Source organism: Limulus polyphemus, unplaced genomic scaffold (genome assembly GCF_000517525.1).
Source record: "Limulus polyphemus unplaced genomic scaffold, Limulus_polyphemus-2.1.2 Scaffold4341, whole genome shotgun sequence".
NCBI classification, from domain to species: domain Eukaryota; kingdom Metazoa; phylum Arthropoda; class Merostomata; order Xiphosura; family Limulidae; genus Limulus; species Limulus polyphemus.
In genome coordinates this window covers 62,645-73,171 of record NW_013669951.1, presented here as the reverse complement: position 1 = coordinate 73,171, position 10,527 = coordinate 62,645, and the positions used below count along the sequence as shown (strand labels likewise).

At 32.3% G+C, this 10,527-nt stretch overlaps 1 protein-coding gene across 1 annotated transcript in view; it reads right to left on the bottom strand.

Annotated features, from left to right (window-relative positions):
• Positions 1-1,848: 1,848 nt before the first annotated feature.
• LOC106470991 (Down syndrome cell adhesion molecule-like protein 1 homolog) overlaps positions 1,849-10,527 on the bottom strand; it is a 65,108-nt gene continuing 56,429 nt past the window's right edge. The window contains exons 9-12 of the mRNA XM_022399629.1: positions 7,146-7,319; positions 5,272-5,428; positions 2,163-2,311; positions 1,849-1,916 (exon numbers count right to left, since the gene is read on the bottom strand). Of these exons, the coding sequence (XP_022255337.1) occupies positions 1,876-1,916; positions 2,163-2,311; positions 5,272-5,428; positions 7,146-7,319 (521 nt within the window). The 3' untranslated portion in view covers positions 1,849-1,875. The remainder of the gene's footprint in view (positions 1,917-2,162; positions 2,312-5,271; positions 5,429-7,145; positions 7,320-10,527) is intronic.

Here is a 10,527-nt window from a genome sequence, read left to right as displayed (position 1 = left end):
CATTTTAAGCTTGTATCCACTTTTTTAGAATACACCCGTTTACAGTAACATTAAAGTGGATACAAGCTTATTTAGAATACACCCGTTTACAGTAACATTAAAGTGGATACAAGCTTATTTAGAATACACCTGTCTACAGTAACATTAAAGTGGATACAAGCTTATTTAGAATACACCTGTCTACAGTAACATTAAAGTGGACACAAGCTTATTTAGAATACACCCGTTTACAGTAACATTAAAGTGGATACAAGCTTATTTAGAATACATCTGTCTACAGTAACATTAAAGTGGACACAAGCTTATTTAGAATACACCTGTCTACAGTAACATTAAAGTGGATACAAGCTTATTTAAAATACACCTGTCTACAGTAACATTAAAGTGGATACAAGCTTATTAAGAATACACCCGTCTATAACATTAAAGTGGATACAAGCTTATTTAGAATACACCTGTCTACAGTAAGATTAAAGTGGATACAAGCTTGTTTAGAATACACCTGTCTACAGTAAGATTAAAGTGGATACAAGCTTATTTAGAATACACCTGTCTACAGTCATAATAAAGTGGAAAGAGGTTTATTTAAAATTAATAAAATATATAATTTTTAACAGAACATAAAAGTGCTAATTCAACTTTTTTTACAAGCTATTAACCCCCAGACGTATTTTTATTCCGTTTATTACCGGCGGGGGCCCAAATATTACATCGCTTTAGGTAATTTATATGTTTAACTTTTTACAACTCTGGGTGTAGTAACGATCTCACCAAACACCAAAGTAGAACCACTCTTTCGCTATGTAAAATACATAGAGGGCTCCAGCAGTTGTTAGCTCTTAGAACCAACAAAGTTATGGACCCACAAGAAATTTAGTGTAGAAATAGTTTAGAAAAACGTGTTTTAAAAAAGTATTCTAGGTTTAAAGAATCAGTATGTAGCGTAATTATCTCAGAACCTGCCTACAGCTCAGTTGTCAAAGAAGCAACAGGTGTAAACAATTTAATAACTGGCTTTTAGTAAATTAAAAAGTGAAATAATTTGACCAGAGGTAAGATTTATCCTCAACATACCTGAATCTTGTTGCTGGTATTGAATGTGATATCTAGTGATGGGACTATGGCCGTTTAGAGGTTGGTCCCACGTTAACGTTAATGATCTTCCCGTTTTCTTCGCAATCCTGACACCAGATGGCATTCCTGGTGCCTCTGTAAATACACTGTTGTATCCGTAAACTTCTTGAAACCGAAGATTAAGCAAAAGAGTAAAATTTTACTATTTAAGATCTCTAAAAACTAAAGGTAACGACTTATCCGTAGACCCGTTTCACGAGGATAGGTTGGTAGAGATCTCTCTCTCTCTCAGCATATTTATATCCAAATACAGTCAACATCTAAGAAATGTACAATGAACTAAGGTCTAACTGATATACTTTCTTTTAGTTTTTCTTATTTTTAAGTATCACTTATTTTGTATGTAACAAGCAAAAGTACCCGTCCCCAGTGACGGAAAAGTTTAAGTTAATCTATGAATTTAATTATTTCATAGACTTTAAAAAGGTTAATTGTGTAGCATTCTTGGTTTTATTCAGAACCAAAACTCTGAGTTACTTATACCACCCACTGCGAAAAATAATTGTTGAGCATTTCATCCACGGAAAGAAGTTATCTTCATGAAGGATCTTTCCATTAATTTCAAGACCATATATATTTATACACATATTTGTGTTTGTATGTATATATAATATAATCTACAATTTATTTATTGTTCATGTAGATGTATGCGCCAATATAACAATGTAAAATTATACCGTTTGTACAACAGTACAATTGTCAATACAACTGTCAATGGGACCTATGAAGTTCCTATCCATTTCATCTTTGTCTGTTTATCCTGAATGATCTGCCTAAATCCTCTATGAAATAAAAAAACCTACAGGTACAACTTGTGCCATCTATCGCCAATAGCAAACATTACACAGTAATTAATATAGACAAAAGTCTATTATCTTTATGTGTTTAACTAAAAATAACTTTGATGAGAACAAAATTTTTTAACTGTTTAACATCAAATATGAATTATTCCAAATGTCAAGTATTAAAAATTCGAAAACGAGAACAAAAAAAAATCACATTTATATAAAAAGTAAACTTTCACTCACCCTGTACAATCACCTGAAAATTCGCCGTGGTGTTTCCATATTCATTTGTCACGTGACAACTAAACCTGTCTGTGTCGTTTCTCTCACTTACAGCGATGAACAAAATGGACTCCTTAAAATTTTCCCCATTTTTCTCTTCAAATATATACCTGGAAAAGTATCGCACGAAATATACACTAGAGAACAGGAAAACATTCTAACATTTTAAAGTTGCTCTCAATTTATATAAATCTAAGGGTTCTTTCCTACACGACTCATATACTTCAAATATGTCTTTTAACTTTATATCTACAAAATGGGAAATTGTCTGATTTGATCGCAGTTTTGCAAAGTTTTATTTATTATTTAGAAACTTTTGGTGATAATAAAACGTTGGTGGATCCAAATTAACGATAATTTTACGCATATCTTCTGAACAAACCATCAAAAATCCAAGAGTTAATATAGTTCACAAGGAATATCACAAACACTGTTAAATTAATAATACATAACAGAATCATCAGAACTCTACAACTATAATATATCTTACACTATTGAAAGTAAATGGCTACACTGTAGCCTAAGTCGACTATGTTTAAATAAAAGGAAGATAATTATAAGTCTTATTAATAACAACCCTCTTAACATATTTATATTGTGCAGCTTTTCGCCCATTGGACACTTCAGGTACAAAATATCCGCTAACAAATATCTTAGGCTTATGATTTATCCCTTTGTTTCATTAGCCTAACAGGTTTGTTAACGAACACCTGACGCGGTCAAATGGCCGAATCGTTGTCAATAAAAATATTTTTAAGAATGTTGATAACAGATAAACTTATCATTTTTCTTTATAATTATGTTAATTTACAACTACTTTCAGAGAATAACTATAACTATCATATCTAAGCAAAGTTAATTAGTTTAATGTATATTTGAACAAAATGAGTCTGAAAAAATATATGAAAAAGCTAAGCTTTATTTATAGCAGTACAAATTCATGTTTTATAATATATATATGCTAATGAGAAAAACCAATACAGAATTGGAATTCTCAATCTGAATGGACACCTTTATGTACACGTAGACAAAACGGTCAGATATGAAGCTCTATGGATTAGGTATAGCCATCCCTAATCTTGAACTAATGAACAGAAGGGCAGCAGCTAGCCAGCAACAACCGTTGCCACAAGGGAGGTTTTTATTTCTTTGAACTCAATAACGAGACTGGCTGTTAATTCATTACGTGCTCACATTTGAATTTTTGGAGTGTGTTCAGCGGAATCACGTCTCTAGTCCATACCCTTCAACCCGCAGCCCGACACATTAGCTATAGGCCATTCCCGGCTCATCACCAATATTAGCTGTAAGAAATGACATTAGATTTTCTAATGAAAACATTGAAAATTATGTAGCCATGACATATTTTGGCGCAGACTTTTAGATGTCACCAAATGTATACTTTCTCAATGTATAATAATAATATAATGCAGCCTTTCGTTCAAGTACCTGTTATGACGAGATGTATTTGAAAACTAACTTAGAAGTTTTTAAACTCTACTAAAACATTTTTTCTCAACAAATACTGATATTCAATATGAATGAATCTAATTTATAATTAACCAATATAATTCTGTGAAGAAAATCTATAACGTGGTGAGGTGATCGTCAATAAATAAATAACACCAATTTCTATTTAGCACTTGAACTACGATAAATTTTCAGGAGTTGTTGTCGTTAACAGTTGCCATCTATCAAACGAACCGAACTCAAAGTCCAGATGGTAACAGAACTGTGATCACTGTTTTATACAACAGCTCATATTGTACTTATTTGTATAGTAATGATTTCTTTTATTCTTAATAGGCAAGTAATTTTGAGGTTTGTTGTGTAGTTTCTAATGCTGGTAGTTGAAGCTCGGCCTAAAACAATGCACTCCGCACGTATGTCACAAGTTCTATATTGACAATTATATATTGACGGATGACAATAAAAATCAAACCGGAATTTTTATATGGTCTGTTTAAACGTTTTTAGGTCTTTAAAATTAATTTATAGATTCGACAGTAGATAGCAGCACCATACGATAACATACTAAATCCCTCAACTTATCAGAATTACCACGTGTTTCATGTTTGTATTTGGATGACGGAATCCTACTAAACAACTTTAACTTTATTTTTAAGGCAACTTTTGTTGATTCCCTAGCCCAAACTTGTCAGTTTATTCTATACTTTAATTGAATTTTGGCCATGTGTTCATTAGACGACAAATTTCCTCTACGTTACGAGGTAAAAACAGTTTTACAGGGGTGAAATTCAAGATTGTTCATTTCATAATAATGAGACACAAACTCGAAGTTACAAGGTAAAAACAGTTTTACAGGGGTGAAATTCAAGATTGTTCATTTCATCATAAAGAGACACAACCTCGAAGTTACAAGGTAAAAACAGTTTTACAGGGGTGAAATTCAAGATTGTTCATTTCATAATAATGAGACACAAACTCGAAGTTACAAGGTAAAAACAGTTTTACAAGGGTGAAATTCAAGATTGTTCATTTCATCATAATGAGACACAACCAAGAAGTTACAAGGTAGAAACAGTTTTACAGGGGAGAAATTTAGAATTGTTTATTTCATCATAATGAGGCACAACCTCGAAGTTGAGAAATTAACAAAACTTTGACAAGTTGAAGAAAGAATAATCTTAAAATAACACATAAATTAGTATTCTACAAACGCACATTAATATTAATAGAAATTCGGTGCAGTAATTATATACTGGAGTCAATTCAGTCCGTCCACAGCGAATCCTATCGTATTGTGCTTCACGGATACATTTAATTACTAACAAATTTGGTAACGTTAACTTAACACACTAACGTTAAGAATAGGAGTACTTACTTACTATACATTTAACAACGGTAGAATTTATTTTATATTGTGTTATTTTAAATTAACTATGTTACTTTGAAGTTCCTAATAAGAATGGAATATAATATGGAAACGAGGAGGCGAAGCAACTACAATAGATTATACCATTTATAAAAAAGAAGTGACGTCACTGACGAACCAAGTGTATTTCTTTGTATCTAATTTTAGATATCCGGGATAAACACGTACACTTACCTTCCGTTAGGTTTCAGTATGTAACGTCCATCACGTCCACTATCTTTGCTCCAGTAGATGTCCATTGGAAGGTCGCCCGTGGCAAGACACGAGAGTTCCAGCTTGTTGCCAAGAGCGACTGAGTAAACTTGCTGTTGAACTCGAACTTCCGGTGGTGCTGTGAGGTTCCGAAAGAAAGTAAACCTAAAGTTTTTTTGACTCCCTTGATAGCGGGCAATTTTTTCACCTTAAATGACCTTGAAGGTATTCAGGTTTGAAACCTATACATGTGTGATAACACATTTATAAGAACATTTAACTTAAGTAGTACTGATTCTCATAGTTCACCTTGGTTTAGTTGAATGGAAACTTTTAGCTGATTATAGCTTTAAAGACGTAGCTTTGGTAACCAAGGGAATGATTACGTCACTTCTTTAAGCTCCTGATTTTGAATTTTTTTAAGGCAAGTTTGTTTTTGAAAAATTAATCATATCCTGAGTCATATCCCTGCAAGAGCCATTAAACATTATTCAAAGGATTGGTCAGATCCATAAATTTACAACCAACAAACAAAGCTAGAAACATTTAATGCCATTTCTTAGTCTACACACATTTTTTATCGTTTATTGTTCTCCTTTTCTGGAATAGAGTATTAAAATATTTCTAAATGCTTCAGCGTATCTAATTGTTGATATATCGTTTCTACTACTTGTGGTTATCAGTCAACATTGTATCATCAATCAAAACTAACGGTAATTCCGTAACCTGACAAACTAGACGTGATCTTTCATAAAAAACGAATGTGGATTTAGAACACGCAGAAAGTGCTTTGATATACGGCATTTTCGGTGAACGCCATTTTTCAGATATATACAGCTAAAATAAAACTTCTTGGAGAAGAAGCCAATTCTGGCAGGACAATACCTAAACCGTAATGTTGACCAGCTCGCTATTATTATTTTACGTCTTGCAAAATCATCTATACAGCACACAAACACGTCTATTGTAAATCATAAGTGAGAAATAAAATGGTTTATAACGTTTCAGGTTTTGTACTGACTAACAGCCGTTCTTTAGGGGTTACATTTAAAGAATCCACGGACTGACAGCCGTTCTTCAGGGGTTACATTTATAGAATCCCAAGAAGACAGCGTAAAACTGCATATTCCAAACATTTATTAAAGCACAATTTTGAAATTATCACCATTGAGAATTGAGAGATCTTTGACGTCATGGTTAAAAACTGATCTATATTTTTGTAGTTCCTTATTACCCAAGTTAGTTTTCCACTAAAGTAAAATGTTAACATTTCTTATTTTGCTATTTTTGTCTTTAGAATAAATAATTGTTATTTTCTCATTTATACCAATAAGGTTTTATTGGTTTCTACGATTTTTTTCTACCACTGCCACATTCAAATACGTTTAGAGTAGTTTATAAGACTAATGAAGATAAAGTTGCATAACAGTTGTGTGTGAGTTATAAACCTATCCTCATTTTTAAGGCAACGCAGTTCAGCTTATTGACAGTTTATAGGCTTAATTTTGAAGTATTCAGAAAAATAAACATTAGTTTTCAGTGCATCCTAAACATACAGTATAGATTACTTTAATTTAACACACACCCATATTCTGAAATAAATACTTCCACATAGTGAGCCGAAATGTTTCTGACAATGACTGATAAGAATGTGACACCAAGACGGAACATTACACTATAATGAATGTAAAATAGGCTTAGCAAACTAGGTTATACCGATTTTGCACTCGCTGCTGCAGGGCAAGCGTTATTTTTAGTTCATCTAAATGGAATTTGTCGCTATTTCTGATCTTATCCTCTCATTTTTCTGACGTAATGATTTAAACAACATTAAGTATTTAACCCAATTATATTACCATGAATATTGAAAGAGATAAGTTTGCTTAGATCTGCGCCGACGTTGTTGCTGGCTTGACACAGGTAAAAACCTCCAGTTCCCCTGGTGGCATCTCTAATCATTAGAGATCCGTTGCCAAATATAACGTAATGATGACTGTTATAAACTGGAACAAAGTCTTTTGGAGAGTTTCCTGAAAATAAAATATAATTATACGCTCTATTAATAGGCAACGCTCTCAGAAATATTATTTGCTACCTGTTTGAACTTCATCCTATATCCTGATTATTCCGGATTCAATTAAAAATAATAACGTAATAAATCTATTGTGCCTTGGGCTTATACTTTAATGACCACACGTTTAGTAATGCTTTTAACTTTGAGCTGAAGTCTCATTAATTTTCCAATTACGCTAATCATCAGTCGGCAGTGTAAACTCTTAATCATTCGTGAAATGAATTATAATCCTTAAAAATAAAACAAGGGAGTCATAATTAAGTTATGTTTCTCAGTCCCCAGACTGTTAGTTCTTTACATTAATAACTCTAAATAATAGTTCGTAAGATAAATAAAAACAAAAAAAAAAAAAACAAGAAGCAGAGAAATGGTGAAGAGAATCAGTGGTAAACTAGCCAAACATTCTCTCAAATATCAGCTTAATTAGAATTAACTAGCCAAACACTCTCTAAAATATCAGTATAATTAGAATTAACTAGCCAAAACTCTCTCAAATATCAGTATAATTAGAATTAACTAGCCAAACACTCTCTCAAATATCAGTATAATTAGAATTAACTAGCCAAACACTCTCTCAAATATCAGTATAATTAGAATTCCTGGAGTTACCATATTTTTTCAATTGTTTCAATTATTGTATATATATACTAAGCACAAGTGTCACAGTGAAAACTGTTTTGTGTCTAGATAAATTATTCTTGCGTATTATATTTCATTAGTGAATTTTATGTTTGGTGCAATGGTAGACTTGTTTTTGGTTGGTTTTCAAATAGATTTAATGTGTTTTCGGAATTGAGTAGCTCAGTGCAACAAGATGCTCATGTGCAATGACTTTATGTTACACCGGTTTTATGACTTGAAAATATGAGGAGACTTAAGATATTGTGAGAAACTATTTATTCAATAGGAAATAACTCTGTTTTCTGAAAGAAATATTTTTCCTGACTTGGAATATGGAAAATAATTAGACCCTAGTACGAATTAATTCAAATGTTAATTATTCGGTTTCTAGATGAATCGAACCCCGGATATTAGTGTTGTAAGTCCGTTCGCTTACCGCTGTCCCACCGGGTACAAGTTTAGTTATAAATTTCAACCTGAATAACATCTTAAGCACACGTGGGATAAACGGCCAGGTCAGAGATCCCAATCTTGAGGCATCACTGTTTCCATTCTGGAACTGCTAACCACCAGAAGAAGGAAGACGACCATTCAGTACCTACCGCCATCACATGAGCTACGTATAGATAATCAACTAACGGGGTTGCTATCATAACACGCACACAACTGAAAATGTGGAGCGTGTTCAACAGAATGTCGTCTCGACCCTTGGACCTATTAAGCTACAGCCTGACACGCCAACCACTAGGACATTTAAATAACAAAAAAGGTGTAAATAAAATTATATCTACAATGACATATATTCCGTTCAGCCATTTCACTAATAGCGTTCCACACCAAAATTATATAATATTGCTTACTTAAAGAGAATTTAACAACGCAGATATACACAGTACAAGATGATGGTTCATATCGTTTATTAAGCGAGCATCTCATTTGTAAAATACATTTTGATTATCTACAAATAGATTCTTAATTTTGTCTATGTGATTTTTAACTCCTTCCACAATTCGTGACCAAATAAACTTGAAAATATTAATTTCTTTGAAATGAGTCGCAAGAGACCCCCCCCCCCCCAGAAAGGGAAGATGAAGGGTCTGGGGGTTTTAAGTTTCGACATGTAAGGAGCTGCTCAAAATAGTAATCTAAATTTTAATATTGGAAACTTTTAAATTATAACTCATATATGAAAAATTACACGAACGTGTAAAGAAAAATACGAAATAAGTATTTTTTAGGCTTTTTTTCAAAAAACATCGATACCACCAAATGAGGGATCAAAGGGGTTTGGAGAATTTTCAGGTTTAACTACATGGACTACATTACAATAGGTAAGAACATGTAATAAATAATCACTGAAAATTTCCACATTCTTAGATGTTAAAACTGTTCAATTTCGCATTCCGTTTGGCAATCAATGATTGTGTTTTTTTTTGGGGGGGGGCTTATAGGTTTGACTGCAAAGATTTGTTTGAAAATTGACAAGTAAAAAAAATGAAAACATAAGGTGTGCAAGATGTTTTACGACTGTATTGTTCTTGTTAATTTATATGAGTAGTGTACTGGTAGACTATATGTTTTACGACTGTATTGTTCTTGTTAATTTATATCAGTAGTGTACTGGTAGACTATATGTTTTACGACTGGATTGTTCTTGTTAATTTATATCAGTAGTGTACTGGTAGACTATATGTTTTACGACTGTATTGTTCTTGTTAATTTATATCAGTATTGTACTGGTAGACTATATGTTTTACGATTGTATTGTTCTTGTTAATTTATATCAGTAGTGTACTGGTAGACTATATGTTTTACGATTGTATTGTTCTTGTTAATTTATATCAGTAGTGTACTGGTAGACTATATGTTTTACGACTGTATTGTTCTTGTTAATTTATATCAGTAGTGTACTGGTAGACTATATGTTTTACGACTGGATTGTTCTTGTTAATTTATATCAGTAGTGTACTGGTAGACTATATGTTTTACGATTGTATTGTTCTTGTTAATTTATATCAGTAGTGTACTGGTAGACTATATGTTTTACGGCTGGATTGTTCTTGTTAATTTGTATCAGTAGTGTACTGGTAGACTATATGTTTTACGACTGTATTGTTCTTGTTAATTTATATCAGTAGTGTACTGGTAGACTATATGTTTTACGGCTGGATTGTTCTTGTTAATTTATATCAGTAGTGTACTGGTAAACTATATGTTTTACGACTGTATTGTTCTTGTTAATTTATATCAGTAGTGTACAGGTAAACTATATGTTTTACGGCTGTATTGTTCTTGTTAATTTATATCAGTAGTGTACTGGTAGACTATATGTTTTACGACTGGATTGTTCTTGTTAATTTATATCAGTAGTGTACTGGTAGACTATATGTTTTACGACTGTATTGTTCTTGTTAATTTATATCAGTAGTGTACTGGTAAACTATATGTTTTACGACTGTATTGTTCTTGTTAATTTATATCAGTAGTGTACAGGTAAACTATATGTTTTACGGCTGTATTGTTCTTGTTAATTTATATCAGTA